General features: G+C 40.7%; 1 protein-coding gene across 3 annotated transcripts in view; it reads right to left on the reverse strand.

Moving 5' to 3' along the window:
* Positions 1 to 20,718, reverse strand: part of spen (spen family transcriptional repressor) — a 49,933-nt gene extending 29,215 nt beyond the window's left edge. For all 3 annotated transcript variants that reach the window (XM_024384550.2, XM_024384551.2, XM_024384549.2), the window contains exons 1-3: positions 20,291 to 20,718; positions 11,183 to 11,503; positions 3,977 to 4,570 (exon numbers count right to left, since the gene is read on the reverse strand). In XM_024384550.2, coding sequence (XP_024240318.1) covers positions 3,977 to 4,570; positions 11,183 to 11,503; positions 20,291 to 20,373 — 998 coding nt within the window. In that variant the 5' untranslated portion in view covers positions 20,374 to 20,718. The remainder of the gene's footprint in view (positions 1 to 3,976; positions 4,571 to 11,182; positions 11,504 to 20,290) is intronic.
* Positions 20,719 to 25,774: the final 5,056 nt, after the last annotated feature.

A 25,774-nucleotide genomic window follows, 5' to 3' on the forward strand; every position in this document is an offset into this window, starting at 1 on the left:
TTCTTACATTTCAAAGAAGTTACAAAGAAATTACATTTAAAATACACATTTTTTTCTTTGTATTATCTTTTACTAGATCTAAATGTGTTATATTCAACTACATTAACTTCGTGTTTCCACAAACTTCAACGTGTTTCCTTTCAAATGGTATCAAGAATATGCATATGCTTGTTTCAGGTCCTGAGCTACAGGCAGTTAGATTAGGGTGTCATATTAGGTGAACATTTAGGGGGTAAAGGGTCCGATCCTTAACATAATTGAGAAATAATTAAATGAAGCTGGAATAATTGTACTATTTTGGCCGCACCCAGGCCTCCTTTAAGACTCAATAATGTTTAAGTGTAAGTGCTACAAAGCACAAGTTGGTGTCATATAAAGCTTTACTGCTTGCTCTGTAATATGAGTAGTATTTTGATTTCAATTTATTTATTTTTCACCTTTATTTAACCAGGTAGGCTAGTTAAGAACAAGTTCTCATTTACAACTGCGACCTGGCCAAGAATAAAGCAAAGCAGTTCGACACATACAACAACACAGAGTTACACATGGAATAAACAAAACATACAGTCAATAACACAGTTGAAGAAAATCTATATACAGTGTGTGCAAATGAGGTAAGATAAGGGAGGTAAGGCAATAAATAGGCCATGGTGGCGAAGTAATTACAATATACCAATTAGACACTGGAGTGATTGACGTGCAGAAGACGAATGTCCAAGTAGAGATACTGGGGTGCAAAGGAGCAAGACCAATAAATAAATACAGTATGGGGATGAGGTAGTTGGATGGGCTTTGTACAGGTGCAGTGATCTGTGAGTTGCTCTGACAGCTGGTGCTTAAAGCTAGTGAGGGAGATCTGAGTCTCCAGCTCCAGTGATTTTTGCAGTTCGTTCCAGTCATTGGCAGCAGAGATCTGGAAGGAAAGACGGCCGAAGGAGGAATTGGCTTTGAGGGTGACGAGTGAGATATACCTGCTGGAGTGCGTGCTACGGCCAGCGAGCGAGAGCATACAGGTCGCAGTGGTGGGTAGTATATGGGGCTTTGGTGACAAAACGGATGGCACTGTGATAGCAAATAGGATGCAGTCTGAGTAGAGTGTTGGAGACTATTTTGTTAATGACATCGCCGAAGTCGAGGATCTGTAGGATGGTCAGTTTTACGAGAATATGTTTGGCAGCATGAGTGAAGGATGCTTTGTTGTGAAATAGGAAGCCGATTCTAGATTTAATTTTGGATTGGAGATGCTTACTGTGAGTCTGGAAGGAGAGTTTACAGTCTAACCAGACACCTAGGTATTTGTATATTCTAAGTCAGACCCGTCCAGAGTAATGATGCTGGACAGGTGGGCAGGTTGAAGAGCATGCATTTAGTTTTACTTGCATTAAAGAGCAATTGGAGGCCACGGAAGGAGAGTTGTATGGCATTGAAGCTGGTCTGGAGGCTAGTTAACTCGGTGTCCAAAGAAGGGACAGAAGTATACAGAATGGTGTCGTCTGCGTAGAGGTGGGTCAGAGAATCACCAGCAGCAAGAGCAACATCATTGATGTATACAGAGAAGAGAGTCGGCCCGAGAATTGAACCCTGTGGCCCCCCCCATAGAGACTGCCAGAGGTCTGGACAACAGGCCCTCCGATTTGACACACTGAACTCTGTCTGAGAAGTAGTTGGTGAACCAGGTGGGGCAGTATTTTGAGAAACCAAGGCTGTTTAGTTTGCCGATAACAATGCGGTGATTGACAGAGTCGAAAGCCTTGGCCAGGTCGATGAATACGGCTGCACAGTAATGTCTCTTATCGATGGCGGTTATGATATCGTTTAGGACCTTGAGCATGGCTGAGGTGCACCCATGTCCAGCTCTGAAATCAGATTGCATAGCGGAGAGGGTACAGTGGGATTCGAAATGGTCGGTGATCTGTTTGTTAACTTGGCTTTCGAAGACCTTAGAAAGGCAGGGTAGGATAGATATAGGTCTGTAGCAGTTTGGGTATAGAGTGTCTCCTCCTTTGAAGAGGGGGATGATCGCGGCAGCCTTCCAATCTTTGGGAATCTCAGACAAAGAGAGGTTGAACCGGCTAGTAATAGGGGTTGCAACAATTTCGGCTGATCATTTTAGAGAGAGTCCAGATGCTTTAAGATACAAACGTCAAATATATGTAAACAATCCTTTCTCTAAATGTCACTTCTATAGATAATATTATATGAAAAACAAAAAAATGTATGGTCTTGTTCTGTTCTAGTTTCATAAGGAATCACCCATAACTAAACTCAGGAAAAAAATAAAAAATAAAAATGAACGTCCCTTTATCAGGACCCTGTCTTTCAAAGATAATTCGTAAAAATCCAAATAACTTCAGATCTTCATTGTAAAGGGGTTAAACACTGTTTCCCATGCTAGTTCAATGAACCATAAACAATTAATGAACATGCACCTGTGGAACGGTCGTTAAGACACTAACAGCTTACAGACGGTAGGCAATTAAGGTCACGGTCATGAAAACTTAGGACACTAAAGAGGCCTTTCTACTGACTCTGAAAAGACCAAAAGAAAGACGCCCAGGGTCCCTGCTCATCTGCGTGAACGTGCCTTAGGCATGCTGCAAGGAGGCATGAGGACTACAGATGTGGCCAGGGCAATAAATTGCAATGTTTGTACTGTGAGACGCCTAAGACAGGGCCACAGGGAGACAGGATGGACAGCTGATTGTCCTCGCCGTGGCAGACCACGTATAACACCTGCACAGGATCGGTACATCCGAGCATCAAACCTGCGGGACAGGTACAGGACAGCAACAACAACTGCCCAAGTTACACCAGGAACGCACAATCCCTTCATCAGTGCTCAGACTGTGCGCAATAGGCTGAGAGAGTCTGGACTGAGGGTTTGTAGGTCTGTTGTAAGACAGGTCCTCACCAGAGATCACCGGCAACAACGTCACCTATGGGTACAATCCCACCGTTGCTGGACCAGACAACTAGCACAAAGTGCTCTTCACTGACGAGTCACAGTTTTGTCTCACCAGGGGTGATGGTCGGATTCGCGTTCATCGTCGAAGGAATGAGCGTTACACCGAGGCCTGTACTCTGGAGCGGGATCGATTTGGAGGAGGAGGGTCGTCATTGTCTGGGGCGGTGTGTCACAGCATCATCGTATTGAGCTTGATGTCATTGCAGGCAATCTCAAAGCTGTGCGTTACAGGGAAGACATCCTCCTTCCTCATGTGGTACCCTTCCTGTAGGCTCATCCTGACATGACCCTCCAGCATGACAATGCCATCAGCCATACTGCTCATTCTGTGAGTAATTTCCTGAAAGACAGGGATGTCAGTGTTCTGCCATGGCCAGCGAAGAGCCCGGATCTCAATCCCATTGAGCACATCTGGGACCTGTTGGATCGGAGGGTGAGGTCTAGGGCCATTCCCCCCAGAAATGTCCGGGAACTTGCCGGTGCCTTGGTGGAAGAGTGGGGTAACATCTCACAGCAAGATCTGGAAAATCTGGTGCAGTCCATGAGGTGGAGATGCACTGCAGTACTTAATGCAGCTGGTGGCCACACTAGATACTGACTGTTACGTTTGATTTTGACCCCCCATTTGTTCCCGGGACACATTATTCCATTTCTGTTAGTCACATGTCTGTGGAACTTGTTCAGTTTAATGGCTCAGTTGTTGAATCTTGTTATGTTCATACAAATATTTACACGTTAAGTTTGTTGAAAATAAATGCAGTTGACAGTGAAAGGACGTTTCTTTTTTTGCTGAGTTTGGGTTGCATTTTGAGATTAACATAATTTAGAATGTGGGTGGCTAAGTACTAAATTTGGGTGGCTAACTATGCTTCTGGTTAAAGAAACATTTTAGATTCATTATTTCATTGAGCAAGCTCTGAGTAAAGCAGAAAGATGGGCACAGACATCATGTGATAACTGCAGGGGACGGAATGCATGAAAGTGAAACTAATGAGCACTCGCTCTACCTACCTGCCACTGGTGCTGCTGCTGGTACTGCTGACTGAGTCGGAACTGGAGGAACGGCTGCGAGAGCCAGAGCCACTGTGGGAGCGGGGAGGCCGGGATGCCTGAGTCGACAACCTTTGTGGAGAGGTGTTACGTGAATGTGTAGAGTGTGGAGATCGGCTGCGACTGTCGTGGTAAGACCGATCTCTACGCCGACCTCCCTCTTCTTGGTACAAATCCCTGTGAACTACGCTGGCCAGTATAAATGGTTCTCTGGCACGAGGCTCATATCGAGGTTCTGGTGTATCAAAGTGGCTAGGGCTTCGGCTATGTGAACGATAGTATCCCACACCAACAGATGAAGATCCTCCACTTCCTCCAGCCACAGCCCCACCACCTGTTCCACTGATGCCAGCACCTACAACCCCTCCACCGATCCCTGCAGAGACAGCCCCACCACCTCCACAGGCAGTTCCAGTCACAGAGTTAAGCATTCTCTCCCTGGTATCTCGGTAATAGTCTGTGTCGTAGTGACGCTGCCGGTCAAAGCTGCTGCTAGCACGCTCGTGATGACCATAGGCACTGTGATCATATGCTCGATCCCGAATTTCAGCAGTCCTGAGTGACAGGGATAGGGATGGAAGGAGAAAATGGTGAGAGAGAAAGAGATACACATTATGCTTTTTGACACTAAATACAAAACTAGTTGAGCTTCACATTGTGGTAAATAAAAGTATATCAGGTTATCAAATAACTAAGACAGCAGTCAAGTTGAGTGTTCAAATGGGGTATCTGTTTGAAACGGTATACAGTAAACATTTCAATTGACATATACTTTACATTAGCAATATATTTTGTTTAAAATATTTGTAAAATGTTCTAATGAATTCATATCGCTCATTAATTTCTGCAGAATGTCACCTATATTTGTCTAGATACTTTCAGATTATCTAAATGAAAATGTTTAACTGCTACTGACTAGGCATAGCAATTTATATCAAATCTTTGGAAATGTATTGAAAACTGGTAAGAACCTAAATTAAAAGGAGTAGATATTTTAGACACTGTATTACATGTACTCGACTGAAAAGAAAGTTGATATATTTCTTATGGCCCTTATGGCCCATAATATAGAGCACACCCTGATCTGGAAAAACAAGAGTCTGGGGCATTCCCAATGGATTTAATGCTAAAACCTAAACACAAAAAAATGTATACACTACCGTTCAAAAGTTTGGGGTCACTTAGAAACTAAGGAAATTTCATTTTTTGTCCATTAAAATAACAAAATTGATCAGACATACAGTGTTGACATTGTTAACGGTGTAAATGACTATTGTAGCTGGAAACGGCAGATTGTTTATGGAATATCTACATAGGCGTACAGAGGCCCATTATCAGCAACCATCACTCCGGTGTTCCAATGGCACGTTGTGTTAGCCTAAAATTATCAACTTGGATTAGCTAATTGATCATTAGAAAACCCTTTTGCAATTATGTTAGCATTGCTGAAAACTGTTGTTCTGATTAAAGAAGCCATAAAACAGGCCTTCTTTTGACTTGAGTATCTGGAGCGTCAGCATTTGTGGGTTCGATTTTAGGCATAAAATGGCCAGAAACAAAGACCTCTTCTGAAACTCGTCAGTCTATTCTTGTTCTGAAATATTAAGGCTATTCCATGCAAAAAATGGCCAAGAAACTGAAGTACAATGCTGTGTACTACTCCTTTCACAGAACCGCGCAAACTGGCGCTAACCAGAATAGAAAGAGGATCGAGTGGCCCCGGTGCACAACAGAGCAAGAGGACAAGTACATTAGAGTGTCAAGTTTGAGAAACAGACGCCGCTCAAGTCCTGAACTGGCAGCTTCATTAAATACTACGCGCAAAACACCAGTCTCAACGTCAACAACGAAGAGGCGACTCCAGGATGCTGGCCTTCTAGGCAGAGTTGCAGAGAAAAAGCTATAACTCAGACTGGCCAATAAAAAGAAAAGATAAAGATGGGCAAAAGAACAGACAAGGGACAGACGAATCTAAGTTTGAGGTGTTCAGATCAAAGAACATTTGTGAGACGCAGAAAAAAAAAAAAAGATGTTGGAGGAGTGCTTGACGCCATCTGTCAAGCATGGTGGAGGCAATGTGATGGTCTGGGGGTGCTTTGGTGGTGTTAAAGTGGGAGATTCGTACAGGGTAAGAGGGATCTTGAAGAAGGCCATCACTCCATTTTGCAATGCCATACCCTGTGGACGTTGCTTAATTTAAGCCAATTTCCTCCTACAACAGAACAATGACCCAAAGCACAACTCCAAACTATGCAATAACTATTTATGGAAGAAGCAGTTAGCTGGTATTCTGTCTATAATGGAGTGGCCAGCACAGTCACCAGATCCCAACCCTACTGAGCTGTTGTGGAAGCAGCTTGACCATATCGTACGTAACTAGTGCCCATCAAGCCAATCAAATTTGCAGGAGGTGCTTCAGGAAGCATGGGGTGAAATCTCTTCAGATTACCTCAACAAATCGACAACTAGAATGCCAAAGGTCTGCAAGACTAATTGCTGCAAATGGAGGATTCTTTGACGAAAGCTCAATAATAATAATAATCTACTGAGCTTGCCATTAGGGATGTCGAGAATAAGATTTTGATATTATGATAACTGTGTAATTGCAATTATTTTTTAGGGTTTTCACTGTATTGTACAAATAAGATCATAATGTTTTTGCACAACTAGTTATTTTAGCTTTTAGGGAATTGCGCAGCGGTAGCTGCTAGCTAGAAATATACTGCACTGATCCATATTCAATTACTGGAATCATTACAAAAATGCAGCAGTTTCTAAAGATTAGATAGCAAGTTAACTTGCAGGATCAACTACAAAAATCACCAGACCTCCTAACTGGTAGATTGCCAAGGTGCGAGAGCCTTCATCTGTCGGAATGCCTAAAACAGTAGAAACACCATTCCAATTTTAAAGATTTTATGTACACTGAAATGTAATCATATGCTCTGCTCTGCTGATGAATACAATTATACTAATGTATGTTCTTACAGCAGGTACACCACCACTTCAATAAAGAGGCAGTTGGGGTCTATCAAAAATGTGTGAGTTAACGAGGTGGCGATTTATCAACAAATATTAGAGGGGGAGGAATACATTTTTAAGAAATGTCATGCCTACTTAAAAATTGAACACAAAACAAGTCTTCTCCACTGAGAATAAAATGTAAGAATCACACTAACATGCTGACCAGACCGCGCGCATGTTGATTTTGTTCACCCACACCAGACAAAGATCATGACACGCTGGCTGAATTATCAAAAAGAACTTTGAACCAACTATATTAATTTGGAGACAGGTTGAAAAGATTTAGCTAGCTAACTTGCTGTTGCTAGCTAATTTGTCCTGGGATATAAATTTTGGGTTGTTATTTTACCTGAAATGCACAAGGTCCTCTACACCAACAATTAAATCACAAATAAAAGGGTAAACAGAGTTTGTTTCCAGTAATGTCTCCTCCTTCAGAATTCTTCTTCTTTGGACTTTATATGGAGGTTAGCAACCAACTTTAAGGTGCATTACCGCCACCAACTGGACTGGAGTTGGAACCTCAGCTTATCTTTCAATCACCCGTGTGGATATTTGCGCCGAAAAACCAATGAGGGGATGGGAGAAGCAGGACTTGCAGCGCGTCACAAATAGAAGCAAGTTCTATTTCAGTGCCTGGCTAAACAGACACTCGTTGACATGCGCGAGCAGTGTCGGTGCAATGATTGAATAACATGTACGTGTACATTTATTTTGTAGCGCCCGCGCACGTGACACGAGCGGTGTGGCCAGCATGTTAGATGATTAGTTACCCATTTCATAAGTATGAGATGAATCAGACTTATTGAGATGCAGTTTAGAATGTGCTGGATCTAACTTCAGTAACACTTTATACAGCCTAGTTTAAGATGGTACCTTTTAAAAAAAACTGTGGTAACAATGGGATACGGTCTTTCTTGTACTTTTTGCACCTGAAGGAATAAAACAATTGGTAACTGCCTGGTACTAAATGGTAGATAGTGACATTTAAGTCCATGAATCTCAAAGAAACCAAATTATAACAACTAAAATAACTACCTGGTACATAAGCCATCTGTAAAATAAACCTTTACCATAACTTCCTTTCTGAATTTAGTGATGAGTATGATGGAAGTTTAATGATACGTTTCAAAACCACACCTATTGTAGGGCACTATAAAATCGGTTTTATTTATTGCATAATTCTATTGATTTTTTCCCCAAATTCCATTTAGTTTTTTCAGGTTCTCTAGAAATCCCTTTAATAGAACAATAACAAAAGTGGATGTCCTAAGTCCACAACAACACTCAAACGACATCAGGAGACCACTTTAGAGGTCTGGGAAAAATCTAAGAAAAATGTAAATTTTTTGGAGATGTGGAGATGATACTCTTTAATTCAAGTCTGCACCAGCAAGAGACTTGTTTGTTTTGGGGTGTTTCTGTAGTGCACGTTATTACGGAGTTTGCTAAAAGCAAAATAAATAAATAATTGCCACTGGATTGATGCAAATAATCATGTAATTCTACCAGGCAGGCATAGGCTACTTTGTAGTTAACATTTAATTGAGAAAGCTTTTCCATCTACCAGAAGACGGTTATCATTAGCATTATCCCTAACAGCTACACAAAGTGGTAAACAAACAGAAGGGGGCATTCCCGCTTTGCCTCTTCAGAAAGTTTAAGGAAAATACAAATCACTGAAGCATTTTGTTCACGTCTTGTGATAATCTTGGGCAAAGCATGCTAGCAGATTGCCCAATGACTGGAAGTCTATGGGTAACGCCAGTTAGAGGTAGTTTTAAAAGCCAATGCTAACTTCCGTCATACTGGACATGGAGACATGAAAATGGTATGCACAAGTTAATCTGTTCCTGGAGATATCCTACTCTTTGGCTCAGAAGAAAAAGGTTCAGCCACTGACAAAACAAGACGTTGCCATAGCCTTCTAAACATTGTCATAAACCCTTTAGTCATGACAAATCTGACAGTGAAATGTAATATACAGTAGCAATTCAAATGAGGTTGAATCTAAATCTTATTTTTGTTAACACACACAACTATTAAATGATGTAATCGTTCATGGTTTAAAAAAAAAAACATTCGAGGTGCATCCCTCTGTTTAGAACATTTGATCTGTGTCAATTTTTCACTCTCATTTCACTTAATGTGAAACATGCCTAAGTAACAAGGTACTATTGACTAGGGGATTAGAAGCTGGGAAGTGGGTCGAGTAGGTTCAGGGTGAGCGGGACAGCCGGAAAAAGGTACATAATCTGCAAATAACAAGAAGCAATTTCTGTTAGTAGGAAATATGGAGAGAGACAGGGGTTCAAACTAGGGGTTAGAGAGAACAGCTAAAATACACAAGGCAGGATATACCAACCTTTTGAAACAGCGGTAACCCGATCTACAATTCCAAATACAATCTAGGGAGACAGAACTTTGTGAGCAAAAAGGAAAAAACTGTAGGGTTGGTATAAAAAATTATATTAAAAAATATATATCCCAGGCAGGTTTATGTTCAAAATAGTCATCCTCATCAGTATGGCGGGAATCGTCACTTGCTTTGAGGGACTGGAATATCAACTAATCCAAAAATCTAATCCAATTGTAACAAGATTTTGCTGTGGTGGAAAATAGTCATAGGAAGTCAGACTAAACTATTCTTTCAAAAATGGTTACATAAAACATAACAGATCAATTTTTAAATGTTCATGGAAAATAGGCAACATAGTCCAGTCAAATCAATAATCTATATACAATTGTCCAACTTCTGTAAACAGTGCTCTATTGATTCCCCATGAGCAATGAGTCTGGAACATCATGGCACACAACTAGTGGGAAAAAAGTATTTAATCTTTAATAGTCCGCCACATTTTATGTGCAAAATTGAGAAATTGTCCAACTAGATCCATTGAAGCAAAAATGATCTTGTAATAACACAGTTTATTTGTCAGTAGTAATCCATGTCTTAAACTCCATGATTCTCCCTCATAGGTACAGTTGCCTGAAAGGCAGTAGGCTAATTATTTGATGTTGACAGGATGTTTTCTTTTCTGATTCTGAGAATAATTGTATCCAAGGATGGACAGATGTAGTTCCACATTCAGAAGGGAGGTAATCCACTGACAGAAGGCAGGTATCTCCACTGACATCCAGTACCATGTTCTTCAGCCCCATATTTCCATGTAATTGTATTGATTTGTATGATTCCAAAATAATCCAATCCTCTACTACGCGATTCTGTTTAATGCTTCCCCCTACATCCATTGGAAAGTCTCACTCGTTCAAGAGCAAAATATAACAAATTATTTGAACCACCAACAAAAATTTGTTTGGATAAAAAAAAAGTGTATAATTTGCTCACCCTTTGTCGTTTCTCTACAAAGTTGATCAACAGTTGAGGTCTCCCAGCATTTAATTGTTAAACCCTGATATAAAACATAATCCCATCACAAAACCGGAAAACCCATACCTTTATCGAATGATAGAATATCCTTTCGTGATTGGCCAGTTTTAATCCAATAGGGGAATACATATCCGGGTTAGGTTATCCACATGACTCCGGACCACAAGGAAAGCGCTGCACTTGAAAACACCACTGGAAGGGTTGCAGAATGATCGAGAACCCAATTTCTATGAATCCAAAAACTAGTTAATGCGTCTTAAAATGTGTAAATATGTATTCTTGGTCGTTATACGAAAATAGGGTGACCCATTAATCCACCAAGGAGGGCACGGTACTCCAGATCAGGGAGATCCCAGGGAAGGCCGCTGGAACAAACTCTCTCCAGCATCCATTAATCCCAGGAATGTTACGATATCCAATATGCCCCGTACTCTCCGCAAATGGGATATCCACCTGACAGGAATGTTTAAACTCACAAAGATAATCCCCAACAGCCAATACGCTATTTACCACACACATAGAAGTACAATTGTGTGCATAATGTACATACATGCTCATTTACAGTGTAGCTTGGTGTCTACCATATCAATCCATGAGCGATGGCAATGCTCTGAGGACTTTAGAAGGGATGCCTACTGATTTAATCCTGTTTATGAACCTGCTTATAAATTAATAGATGGAAAAATGCTTGGGGGTAAGGAGTTATCAGAAACCAAGTTCCCCCTGCCTTCAGAGAAACTTTGTCCACTTACCCGTCTAGTCTGCGCTCATAGCGTCCCTCTCTGCTGTGGAGAGATGCAGGGGGCCCATACACCGGGCCCCCTGCCGCCCTTATGAACCCTGAAACATCCCGTCCACGAGAGCCTAAGGACAGGCTATCGTCCAGCCCTCTCACGGCACTAGGGATTGTGCCTGGCTCATTGTAATCAGTGCGCAGGTCTCTGTCCCCCATCTTGTTGATTGAATTATGTGCCTTCTGAGCACTTTTAATGTCCACAAAATCCACAAAGGCTGCGACTCCACCTTCTGACCCCCGCTTTGGAAGGACCTTGACACTCTCCACCCGTCCATATCTAGGGAGGAAATGGAGAATGAAAAGAAAACGGTTTATTTATTGATTTAAGTTGTATACCAATTGGAATGTCTTATTGGAAATGGAAACAAGTCAATAGGTAAAGTAGACCTATGCATTTTATAAAATTGAGTCACGGTGTGTATGTGCGTGAAGGGGGGTCCACAAAGGGGTGTCCTTACAAAATATTTATTAGGCCACTATCATTTCCTAACCTCACCAGGCAACAGTAACCAAGCAACTACAAATCTTGGCACATAGCACGATATACAGGTAACTGCCAAAATAAAGGAAACACCAACATAGTGTCTAAATAGGATGTTGGGCCTCATTTGCTTTGAGATCTGGTGACAAGCACACGTAGTTTAAACTTCCTATGCTCTTCGAGGCCCTCTTTCAAAGTCACTGAGATGTTTTCTTCTAGCCATGGTAGCCAAAGTAATGGGCAACTGGTCATTTTTATTCATGACCTTAAGCATGATGTTATGTTAATTGCTTAAGGGCATTTCCATCCAAAACACTTCTAAAACTCATTCTACGGAGGGCCGAGTGTCTGCGGGTTTCTACTCTTCCCTTGTACTTGTTTGATGAAATAAGGTCACTAATTGGTAAGGAACTTCCCTAACCTGGTTGTCTGTCTTCATTGAAAGGAAAACCCCAAAACCCACAGACACTAGGCTCTTTCATAGAATGCGTTTGACCCATGAGCACTAACATGTGAAGTTCATAGGAGAATGTCAAACGAAAGCTAAGAGTATGTTTTAAAAATATAGATCATTTGTTATACAACAACCAACAGCTTTAATTTCTGGTCAAACAGATGGAAAAGGGGTCTTTGACAACACCTACCAATAAAAGTCTTACGGTATAAGAAATACATCAAAACACAATAAATGTTGAAGACCCCTGACAACTAATATCAACACTTCTATTTAGTTTGAGAAATTATTTGCCTTCTGTAAGTTTAAGAAACAATTGCCTTGTGCACATATCTTTAAGATATTTTCTCATTTCTCTCCCTCATGGGGGAGGATAATGAAAGTTCATAGAAGCAACAAGTAAAGGTAGACTGCCGATTAGTTATAATGATTTTACTGATATCAAGTTCATGAATTATTAAGTGATTAAAACTCGGAATTGTTACCAAATCAGTATCGGAATTACTGCAATTTAATTCGCTACAATGGGAAATCATACTAGAGACAAACCACAGTTGGGTCACCTGCTACTGTATTCCCTTCCACTGGCATACTGTTATGTTCAAGTCATAACTGTTCTGTTTCTCTTTCTGTCTTCTGGTGGCCACAGCAAGACTGAAAACCATCTGGACAATCTCTCCCTTCTTTTACTTTCAAGTTAAATGTTACCTCACCCAGCTCTTACTGGCACCTACCATGACACCTGTCCTAGTTACATGTACTGTAACAAGCATCCTCAACTACTGAGCACCAACCAACGCTGGACTTCAAAAAGTAGTTTGGGTCAGTCCACCCTGGTCGGACCAAATCTGAACCAATCACAGACATTTATGTTTCACAAGTTTGGACAGCACCGTAGAGAACAGTACAGTAGAGCAGAGTTCAGTACAGTATAATGTAGATAGACTTTAAAAGGTACTCTACTGTGATGTCCAAACTTGAGAAACATAGATGTCTATGATTGGTCCTGACCAGACCAAATCTGAAACTAACAAAAGTGTTCTTGTTTTGTGGCAGAACTCATTACAATAATAGCCAGCGTATCAAATAATACCCAGATATGCAAAAGAAGAATATTGCATACATCTACCTTTGTGTACCATGATACATTACCATGAAGTAAGAGAATGATATCCATATCCGTAATTAGGCATTTCTGTATAATACAGATCAGAGACCCATGATGTAATTCCGTTACCGGATGTGAATCCACTTCACCTACCATAGTTCAATAGCCAAAAAGAATAATAATGAAACCCAAGGTGTCACGTCATAGCTGACACCCCATTCTTTCTGCAGACATCTCTGAATCTTAATTCGGGGCAGATACTTAAAGAGTTTTTGGAAAACTTAGTCCCATAAACTGAGGGAGATTATACTGTAATTCTGTTATCAAACTTTGCATCTGCAAAGTTCCTCCACTAAACGTGTTTTTGTGAAATGTCCTGTTTAAATTGTTCAACGTAGTCCTTGTGCATCGAGTTGTATGGTTTGTTAAACTTTGTTTGGCATAGATTTTAAAGCTGAAATGTTTCAATTAACTCAGGAACCACACCTGTGTGGAAGCACCTGCATTCAATATACTTTGTAGGCCTATCCCTCATGTACTCAAGTGTTTCCTGTATTTTGGGAGTTACCTGTACATACAGTATATCACAAAAGCGAGTACAACCCTCACATTTTTGTAAATATTTGAGTATATCTTTTCATGTGACAACACTGAACAAAGGACACTTTGCTACAACGTAAAGTAGTGAGTGTACAGCTTGTACAACAGTGTAAATTTGCTGTCCCCTCAAAATAAACACAGCCATTAATGTCTTAACCGCTGGCAACAAAAGTGAGTACACCCAAGTGAAAATGTCCAAATTGGGCCCAATTAGCCATTTTCCCTCGCCGGTGTCATGTGACTGGTTAGTGTTACAAGGTCTCAGGTGTGAATGGGGAGCAGGTGTGTTAAATTTGGTGTCATCGCTCTCACACTCCCTCACTGGAAGTTCAACATGCCACCTCATGGCAAAGAACTCTCTGAGGATCTGAAAAAAATAATTGTTGCTCTACATAAAGATGGCCTGGGCTATAAGAAGATTGCCAAGACCCTGAAACTGAGCTGCAGCACGGTGGCCAAGACCATACAGCGGTTTAACTGGACAGGTTCCACTCAGAACAGGCCTCGCCATGGTCGACCAAAGAAGTTGAGTGCACTTGCTCAGTGTCATATCCAGAGGTTGTCTTTGGGAAATAGACGTATGAGTGCTGCCAGCATTGCTGCAGAGGTTGAAGGGGTGGGGGGTCAGCCTGTCAGTGCTCAGACCATACGCCGTACACTGCATCAAATTGGCCTGCATGGCTGTCGTCACAGAAGGAAGCCTCTTCTAAAGATGATGCACAAGAAAGCCCGCAAACAGTTTGCTTAAGACAAGCAGACTAAGGACATGGATTACTGGAACCATGTCCTGTGGTCTGATGAGACCAAGATAAACTTATGTGGTTCAGATGGTGTCAAGCGTGTGCGGCAGCAACCAGGTGAGGAGTACAAAGACAAGTGTGTCTTGCCTACAGTCAAGCGTGGTGGTGGGAGTGTCATGGTCTGGGGCTGCATGAGTGTTGCTGGCACTGGGGAGATACAGTTCATGTAGGGAACCATGAATGCCAACATGTACTGTGACATACTGAGGGCAGTATTCCAACATGATAATGACCCCAAACACACCTCCAAGACAACCACTGCCTTGCTAAAGAAGCTGAGGGTAAAGGTGATGGACTGGCCAAGCATGTCTCCAGACCTAAACCCAATTGAGCACCTGTGGGGCATCCTCAAACGGAAGGTGGAGGAGTGCAAGGTCTTTAACATCCACCAGCTCCGTGATGTCATCATGGAGGAGTGGAAGAGGACTCCAGTGGCAACCTGTGAAGCTCTGGTGAACACCATGCCCAAGAGGGTTAAGGCAGTGCTGGAAAATGATGGTGGCCACACAAAATATTGACACTTTGGGCCATATTTGGACATTTTCCACTTAGGGGTGTACTCACTTTTGTTGCCAGCGGTTTAGACATTAATGGCTGTGTGTTGAGTTATTTTGAGGGGACAGCAAATTTACTGTTATACAATCTGTACACTCACTACTTTACATTGTAGCAAAGTGTAATTTCTTCAGTGTTGTCACATGAAAAGATATACTCAAATATTTACAAAAATGTGAGGGGTGTACTCATCTTTTGCGATATACTATACATTCAATATATCATGTATTCTAGTTATGAGAAAGGTCCCTTAAGTTATTCAATGATGGAACTCTGAGGTCTGCACAATGCAGCATATATACACACACGTGAAATTTCCTGGTTTGCTCTTCCGGGGCCTCATTTATAAATATTTGGGTACGCACAAAATATGCCCCAAAATATGTGTGCGCCTGTTTTCACGCAAAAGTTGGCATTTATACGTTTCAAGTTAACGCTGAGGCGTATTTCTGTCTGTAATAAAGTCCTTTTGTGGTAGAAAAAAAAATCTGATTGGCTGAGTCTGGCTCCCCAGTGGGTGGGCCTATACCCTCCCAGGCTCACCCATGGCTGTGCCCCTGCCCAGTTATGTAAAATCCATAGAAAAGGCCCCAATTAATTTAAAATTTACCGATTTCCTTATATGAACTGTAACTCAGTAAAATCTTTGAAGTTGTTGCATGCTGCATTTGTATTCTTGTTCAGTATACAGTACCAGTCAAAAGTTTGGTCACCGACTCATTTTTCAGTTTTTCTTTATTTTTTACATGGTAGAATAATAGTGAAGACATCAGAACTATGAAATAACACACATGTAATAACCAAAAAAAGGTGTTACAATATAGTTCATATTAGAGATTCTTCAAAGTAGATACCCTTTGCAAGTCAAATCTCTCGAGTAGACAATATTTAATTTATAAACATATACATTTTTCATAACCGTTGCAGAATAAATTCCTCACCTTTTCTGGCCATGTTGAGACAGCAGAGTTCATATTCCCGAAGTAGCCATACAACAAATGACCATGTCCATCTCTCATTTAAATTGGGCCTATTAGAAAGGATATTATAATTTCAAGCTTTTGCTCTATGCATCGGGCAGGGAGCACAGTTTATAGTATACAGTAGAATGTAATTGGTGAACAGATAGTGGTAGCCTACACACTTCAATGCAAACTAACTAGGTCTACCGTAGTTTTCTTCAAAGCAGAAAATGTTTCAGAATTCTCAGACAGTGCAGCATATTTAGGTTAGGGAAAAAGTGAATGCAAACATTGCTGCATTCAAATGATTTGTTAACAGGTCCACAACAATTTGCAATCAGTATTTATGCTGCAATAGTTTGTGTCAGCGGGCTAGGGTCAGTCTGTTATATCTGGAGTATTTCTCCTTTCTTATCCGGTGTGAATTTAAGTGTCTATCCCTCTCCCCACTACCTGGCCTGATGACTCCTTGCTGTCCCCCAGTGCACCTGGTTGTGCTGCTGCTCGTTTCAACTGTTCTGCCTGCGGCTATGGAACCCTGACCTGTTCACCGAACGTGCTACCTTGTCTCAGACCTGCTGTTTTCAACTCTCTCGAGACAGCAGATGTGGTAGAGATACTATTTTATTAATATGAATGATGAGCTATGAAAAGCCAACTGACATTTACTCCTGAGGTGCACCCTCTACAACCACTGTGATGATTGTGATTATTATTTGACCCTGCTGGTCATCTATGAACGTTTGAGCATCTTGAGTTCTGTTATATTCTCCACCCAGCACAGCTAGAAGAGGACTGGCCGCCCCTCATAGCCTGGTTCCTCTCTAGGTTTCTTCCTAGGTTCCAGCCTTTCTAGGGAGTTTTTCCTAGCCACCGTGCTTCTACACCAGCATTGCTTGCTGTTTGGGGTTTTAGGCTGGATTTCTGTACAGTACTTCAGCTGATGTTATAAGGGCTTCATAAATACATTGGATTGATTAATTGAATACAGCAAATGTCACTGAAAAAAAAAAAACGTTCGGCCAACAACTCCAAATAAATGCTAATCAAGTTCGCCATTGCCATTTCCTTTAGATACGGTCTTGGTCTAGTTCCAAAACTTCCAAAGTATACAAGCTGGTTTTGTCACAACAAAATATTAATTATGGGCAAGTTTCAGGCAGCGTTATAATGCTCATTAACGCGCGCACTTTTTTTTAATGACAGGTTTGATTTATAACGGGAAACATGGGGATGTATGGCGTGCGCCATGTAAACAATTCTCAATATTTTTGTGCTCAGATATTTCGTGTTAATTTACTTAAAGGTTATAAATGAGGACCCAGGGCTCTACACTGAGTTTTGTTGTTGTTACAAGGAGCACGTGTGCGCGTAAGTTGAAAAACTTAGCCGCACACAAATACATGCACAATAAAAAATGAATGCTTGAATCCTTCATTTGTCTAAGCGCACTGGTGCTCCTAAATTAAAATATCAGGTCTGAAAGCTATATATATTTTGGCGCATATAAGAGTAAAATGGTCGCACTGTGGAGCCCTCCTCTTGCTTGTGGGTGCAAACCCGATGCATTACGCAATATGGGATCATTTCACTGTCCTTCCAATAAGGCTTGCTAAAGAGAAAAATAGCTATATGGGTTTCTACATTTTAATACGGAAAGTGCAACTGTTTTATGCAAGGAAAATTAACGTTTATTTCACAGAGGAAAACGTGATTTCAATCGTTTCCCTGGATATAGCCTATAATTAAAATGGGATATTGCCTTAAAATGTATTTCCATTGTAGCCTATGGCGTCTATAAAACAACTGGAATATTACAGTTACGATGTTATTTCTGATTCGAGTTATTTGCCAACGTCTTGGGGAGCTTAGGCTACTCAATACAACACTTTTTTATATTCAGGGAGAAAATGAAAACCACAGAACACACATCTATCTATTTCTGCTTATTGTCCGACCGACACCCAGAGAATGCCCATAAGTGTAAAATCTAAGGTATGCCAGTTCCCACATTGAATAGCCTCCGACGCCATTTTAGAAACCCGTTCACACTGCTTACTCATTCTGCCGTCCCCCATCTTCAATGACTCCTATCACACACTCAGCTGTCATGCACCTGCATACGCTGTCTGCTTCTTTGTTTGTTACAATATAACCAGAAGCTGCTTGACGAGCAGTGAGCACCCGAAATGTTTTTCCATGCGCACTCATTACCTCGATGAATGCCTCATCTTCAAAACAAAATCAAAATGTCTGTGATCAATTGTCAAATGTTTTAATAGTCTATGCATATTACATTTCTATGACATAATGCATTAAAGTCATAAGGATGACAAATGCACCGCAAGATTTGAAAAGCAGATAGGTTACCAGAATTCATGCATGCATCTGTACATAACATAAAAGATTAAGGATTAAATTCAATGAAACTAGGCCTAAATGAGCATCCGTTTGAGATTAACCTACAAAATACAGTCAGAAATTGCCAGTCATAATGGTCTGATGAGAATACGCTGTTTGTCTCTATAGCAAAACCTGCGCTGGAAACCGTGGCAGAAATAGGCCACTTAGGACATACAGCCATAATGTTGTAACTTAAAAATGCAGCACTTCAGCTAACGGAAAGAAATAATACGGATATCGCGTATTTTAATTAGGCTACTCCTCCTGCCTAGCTCGACAGATAGGCGGCCTGTTTTTTCTTTGACAGCCAGTAGGAACTAGAGCGCACAGTGTCAAGACAATAACCAAATTTAGCCCAATTCAGATGTTGGGAAATGTTTGTTAAATGCACAAAAGCTATATAGTTTACCATCCATCACACAGTCTGATTTGACAAAAATTGTAAAAATGTTAAGTAATAATAATGGAGCGATGGCAATAACATCGCCCTTTACATTTCAGAAGTGAAACATAATGTTCCAATAGCCTATAGTTTATATAGGGTTAGCTATATCGACAATCATGTAGGCTACCAATAGGGAATAAGATCAGTGCCTTATAATCACCGTGATTCTTATTCCTACGTTGACAGTTTAATTAGGGCTTATGGTCGTCATTATTGTCGTTTGTTTACACAATTTATGAATGCAACCAATGTAAAGAAGGGGACAATCTTGAAATTGTAGGCTGTTACCTATAGGCCTACGAAATGTTAGGCTATATTACTCATTTGAATAACAAATCATAGCAACCATACATGCATTCAATTAACATTTCAGTTTATTTTGAAAAACATGTTGATTGTCAACTGCAAACCACTGACATTTAATTCCATTATTTGGCTAATTGACGCCAATAGTCACACACAGTATGATGCTGCTGGCAAGGCAGCTCTGCATCACCTCAATATGTTTTACGTTGCAGAGCCTCAGCGGAACTTGACACTTTGAAACTACTTGAAATTTGCAACAAATGTTGCGGTGGGGCCCAGCAATGGCAGTTGATCTCACAATGAACCATCACTTGGCTGAACAGCGAGCAATTGCATCAAGGAAAAACATTGATGCGAAGTAGTGATTAACATGCTTCGAAGGTGTGAGTACATTGCACGTGGGCAGTATGTTTTGATTTTAGAACTATGATTGATTGCTGACAGACGTCTAGCCACTGCATGGCTCGTTACAATTCCATTGCAGGAGACACTCCACAACTGGCAAGTTTTAATTAGGCTATACCATGGCATAACTTTGAAACAAGCCAAGTCGCTCGGTCTTAACACACCGCAACCAGCAGGCTGCTACAGTCGCACGATTGTTCAGTGGCGCTAGCTAGCTGTTTTCTAAAGTAATTAACTAGCTACCTAAGCTATTTCTAAGTCCACCGCGTGTGAGAAGTGGCTTGCAAGACCTCGAAATCCAGGTAAATGGGCCATAAGATAGCAATTGGTAAGCTCATGTTATTTAGTTAGTTATAATATCTATCTTCCTCTTCACCCGAGTTGTTTGCATTGGGTTGCTGGTTTGTTGGCAGTGGGTTAGCCAGGCTGTCACTTGCCTGGGCAATTCGATCCAGAATTGATCTTCTGATTTAAGGGGAATCAGGCAGACAGATGCTGACAGTTGTGGGATAACGTTACTCGGTGAAATATTTGGCGTTACTCACCGTTTGAAATGTTCAATGATCTTCTCCTCTCGTACATTTTCGGGTAAATTTCCCACCCATAAATGTCTGGTTTCCCGGACCATACTGTGCGCTCCTGTCCCCCGATCATACAGATGAGTTTGATGTCCTTATCTTCTCCGATACAAAGTAAAATACGTTGTGAAATTGAGCGCAGCGAAGTATTGTGCGTAGATCATCGACTGCATGTTCTGGCCCAATGTAACCATTGGGGTTCAATTCTTGCACGCTGTTTGATTCCCTTTGCTGTCTAAGCGCGATCCGGGCTTACGAGCACGCGCTGTATTACTGTTCCCGTGACTAGGCGCGTCCCTGACACCATGCGACCCTTTGGCTGTCGAAAGAACGCTTGTAGCTACCTAAAAAAGATGCAGCAACCTTGCTCGTAATGAGGCGCACACAGCGCACGCGTGGCACTGTGTGAGAACTATTTTTTTCGCTTTCAGACGAGATCGCCTTTCGTCTTGCGCATGCGTGGGTATCGATGTGTGAGTTTGGGGTTTGGGTAGGAGGGTGTGAATAGACTGTTTCACAGAGACAGATAGCACCTGGCAAGCAGTCCTACAACAGGCCACTGAAGAATGTTTTACTTTGTGACATTGAACTGTGTCACAAAGTATACATAAGAAGTGGTATTAGAAGAAAAAAAAATAACTGTAGGCTTCAGTTGCTATTCAAAGACCCAAATGACAAAAACAAACAATGGAGAATAAAACATTTATTAGACATTTGTACTAAGCTCATACGGTATTTATAAGTTTATAGAAATGTATTATTTTCAAGAATTACAAATTCTTGAAAATAATAAATAAATGACGAGCCTAGAGCTGGTCTTTTGACCAAACTGAGCAACCGGGCAAGAAGGACCTTGGTTAGGGAGGTGACCAAGAACCAAATGACCACTCTGACAGAACTACAGAGTTCCTTAACAGTCTCTACAGCATTCCACCAATCTTGACTTTATGGGAGAGTGGCCAGACGGCAGCCACTCCTGAGAAAAGGGCACATGACAGCATGCCTGGAGTTTGCAAAAAGGCATGTGAAAGACTCAGAGCATAAGGCAAAAGATTATGTGTTCTGATGAGACAAAAATGTAACTCTGGCCTGAATGCAAAGCGCTATGTCTGGAGAAAACCAGGCACAGCTCATCACCCATCTAATACCATCCCTACTGTGAAGCATGGTAGTGGCATACTATGGGGATGCTTTTCAGCGGCAGGGACTGAGAGACTGGTAAGGATAGAGGGAACAATGAATGGAGCCAAATACAGGCAAATCCTTAATGAGAACCTGCTTCAGAGTGCAAATGACCTTAGACTAGGGTGAACATTTACATTCCAACAGGACAATGACCCCAAGCATACAGCCAAAGCAAAGCTGGAATGGCTTCAGAACAAGAATGTGAAAGTAAAAAACTTTGAGTGCCCAAAGTCCAGACTTGAATCCCATTGAAAATCTGTGGAAAGACTTGAAGATTGCTGTTCACTGCTGCTCCCCTTCTAACTTAACAGAGCTTGAGAAAATCTGCAAGGAAGAATGCAAGAAAATCCCCAAAGCTGATAGATATACCCAAGACAACCCAATGCTGTAATTGCCACCAACTGTGCTTTTACAAAGTATTCTCAGGGATGTGAATACTTATGTAAATGAGATATTTCTGTATTGCATTTTCAATAAATGTGCAAAGATTTCTAAAAACATGTTTTCACTATGTCATTATGGGGTATTATGTGTAGATGGGTGAGAATAGTTGTATTTAATCCATTTGGAAAATCAGGCTGTAACACAACAACATTTCAAATAAGTCAAGGGGTATGAATACTTTCTGAAGGCACTGTACCTTCGCTCTGAGACAAGATGAGACAGGATGTCGAATGGTGACAGAGAGGATGATGCATTACCACAGCATCGGTGTGCAATTACATTTCAAATTAAAAGTAGTGCAGACAAGAGGTTAGTTGTCTATCTTTGCTAGTAGTACTAGCTATCCAGTGTAGCTAATTTATCAAGGTGACAGCTAAAGTACAAGCAACAGTGGTTGCATGGTTGTAGTGATTTTTTTGCATTAATAATAACATTGTATCCAAAAATTATAAAAACAATATATTCATCCTGAAAAAAGCTAGCTAGCTAACTCTCCCAACTTCAACCACTATGCTACTAAACACACTAACATAATGCCCTGGATCAGATCTAGTGTGCCGACTGGTACAGTTGAAGTCGGAAGTTTACATCCACTTAGGTTGGAGTCATTAAAACTTGTTTTTCAACCACTCCACAAATGTCTTGTTAACAAACTATAGTTTTGGCAAGCCGGTTAGGACATCTACTTTGTGCACGATACAACTAATTTTTCCAACAATTGTTTATAGACAGATTATTTCACTTATAATTCACTGTATCACAATTCCAGTGGGTCAGAAGTTTACATACACTAAGTTGACTATGCCTTTCAAACAGCTTGGAAAATTCCAGAAAATTATGTCATGGCTTTAGAAGTTTCTGTCAAGCTACTTGACATAATTTGAGTCAATTTGAGTCATTGGGGGTGTACCTCCACAAGTCTGGTTCATCCTTGGGAGCAATTTCCAACACCTGAAGGTACAACGTTCATCTGAACAAACAATAGTACGCAAGTATAAACACTATGGGACCACACAGCTGTCATACCGCTCAGGAAAGAGGCACGTTCTGTCTCCTAGAGATTAACGTACTTTGGTGCAAAAAGTGCAAATCAATCCCAGAACAACAGCAATGGACCTTGTGAAGATACTAGAGGAAATGGGTACAAAAGTATCTATATCCACAGTAAAACGAGTCCTAAGAAGCCACAGCTCCAAAACCGCCATAAAAAAGCCTGACTATGGTTTGCAACTGCACATGGGGACGAAGATCTTACTTTTTGGAGAAATGTCCTCTGATCTGATGAAACAAAAATAGAACTGTTTGGCCATAATGACCATTGTTATGTTTGGAGGAAAAAGGGGAATGCTTGCAAGCTGAAGAACACCATCCCAACCGTGAAGCACGGGGTGGCAGCATCATGTTCTGGGGGTGCTTTGCTGCAGGAGGGACTGGTGCACTTCACAAAATAGATGGCTTCATGAGGGGGGGAATTTTTTGTTGATATACTGAAGCAACATCTCAAGACATCATTCAGGAAGTTAAAGCTTGGTCGCAAATGGGTCTGAAAGAAATAAAAGCTGAAATAAATCATTCTCTCTACTGTTATTCTGACATTTCACATTCTTAAAATAAAGTGGTGATCCTAACTCACATAAAACAGGGATTTTTTACTCAGATTAAATGTCAGGAATTGTGAAAAACTGAGTTTAAATGTATTTGGCTAAGGTGTATGTAAACTTCCGACTTCAAATGTTTGTGTTAATACTGATGCCCTGGAACACGTCACAAGTTAAGGTTGCACACATAGCAACTGAGACACAAAGATACCCTCTGAGACATGTGCATGCGCATGGCGGTAAATTTGTTAAAAACCCACAAAGAGAGTAAAACCTTTCTACCAATAACAGCTAGTTTACAGTTGTCCCCTTCCCACTCAGACCATTCCCAGACAGTCATAGCAAAATTCTTGCTTGAGAAATTGCTCTTTGCTAAGAAGCTTTTTTTTTTTTTTTTTTTACATTTTAACTGAAAACAATCACAGATAAGTACATAATTGTTACAAATAAATTATTTAAAATTGAGATAAAAACGGCTGAATTGGACCTTTAACATTAGGAATTAAACAGATTTCTAGTCAAAACCACAATGGAAGGGCCACCAATTTGGTGGACAGTACCACCACCTACAAACCCCGATTTGAACCGTGAATAAGACAGGCTATACCTGAAAAATGCAGTATTGGAGCAAGCACAAACAGACTATACTTTTTTCATATCTGCAAGAACTAAACATATAACTAACTTCTGTTCTTCTGAATGAGCAGAACATAGTTTGAAATCCACATGAGTAACACAGAGTGAAAACAAGAGAATAATATCACACAATTGTCACGAGAGAGAATGGTTAACCGATACCTCTATAACAGTGATCATTGTACTGCTCAACTGCCCCTCAAGGATCATAACTTATGACAACCAATTATATAGTGGAGGGTGAACTTCATCCAGCACCTTTGTATTTAGTGAATATGGTGTCCCCACCTATTTTTAAGTTGTTGTTTCAACGTTTTTTACCATTGAATCTATAACATACCTAGCAGTGCATTACCAGTACAAAATATATCTTTGCCCTTTTGAATAAGTAAACGAGTTGCAATGCCATTTCAATTTAGTGCCTATACCACAATTTCAGTAATTAAACACTTTTGCCAGCAGAAATCAGGCACAACAAGTCCAAAAAAACAAGTATACAATGTGATAAGATATGATAGCCTATAGGTCAACGTCCATGGTGTTGCATGTGCAGTAGGCTAGTTAAATATCAAATTACTTGAAGGAATGATACAGTTTACAGTGAAAGTTTCATGAAATCTAATGGACAGTTTGAATAAAGATTGATAACGAATTTTGAAAACGAGTTGGCCTACGTAGGCATGCGCTGCAATGCGGTAAAAAAAAGGATCTGCATTTTGGAACAAGGACGCATGCGTATGGCATGCTACCAAGGGGTCAATAGAGACATTTCTAGAAATAAGCTACAGTAGAGTCCAGCCGTCAGAGGAGGTACAGGAAAATTATAATTCCCACAGTTTATTTTAATTTTAAGAAATCCATACTTGAGCGCTGTTGGAAATAATCGTGTCCTTCCAGTAAACTCAACGAATTCATCGTTCTGATGTAAAAAGGAACAGCTTAATAAAGTCTACCAATAACATCGTGGATTGTAAAATGTTCGTATTGCCTAAAAACATTGTGGTGGAACTACCGAACCTATACCATGCCAATGTCCTTTACAACTTCGGTCTTGGTCGACCCTGGATTATTTTGAAAATGCGGCACCGTTTTATTATCCACATTTCTTCAACAGATCATGGAATAAATTAACGGAATAAACAAAGCCCCATTTTGGATGCAGGCAAATAAATCACCCACTGTCAATTAAAATCGGCGCATATAAACAGTTTCTCAAAACTGCTATCAAAAGATAAAGGACTGATAAAAATCTGGTTTGTGGGTGATATAAATTTCGGATTTAAACGAGAACTGCATACAGCAAGGAAAACAGCGCCGAATAGGCTTTTTGTGAGAGGCATAATTGACATTTGAGTGTTTCGGGAATATACGATGTAATTATTGTCAATTTATTCATACACGTAATATACTTGAGTGTCTGAAGACACTCAAAACAATCAGAATTCAAACTATTAGATTTGACACCTTCTATGCAGTGAGTTATGGGATTGGTTTGTTCCTCTTTTCTGAAAATAGCCTGAAGAGTCATTTTGTATAACGCCATTTTGTGTGACTTACAAGTGCCAACATTATGCTTCAGCCATTTTGT

The sequence above is a fragment of the Oncorhynchus tshawytscha genome, linkage group LG22 (genome assembly GCF_018296145.1).
Source record: "Oncorhynchus tshawytscha isolate Ot180627B linkage group LG22, Otsh_v2.0, whole genome shotgun sequence".
In the NCBI taxonomy this organism is placed as follows: domain Eukaryota; kingdom Metazoa; phylum Chordata; class Actinopteri; order Salmoniformes; family Salmonidae; genus Oncorhynchus; species Oncorhynchus tshawytscha.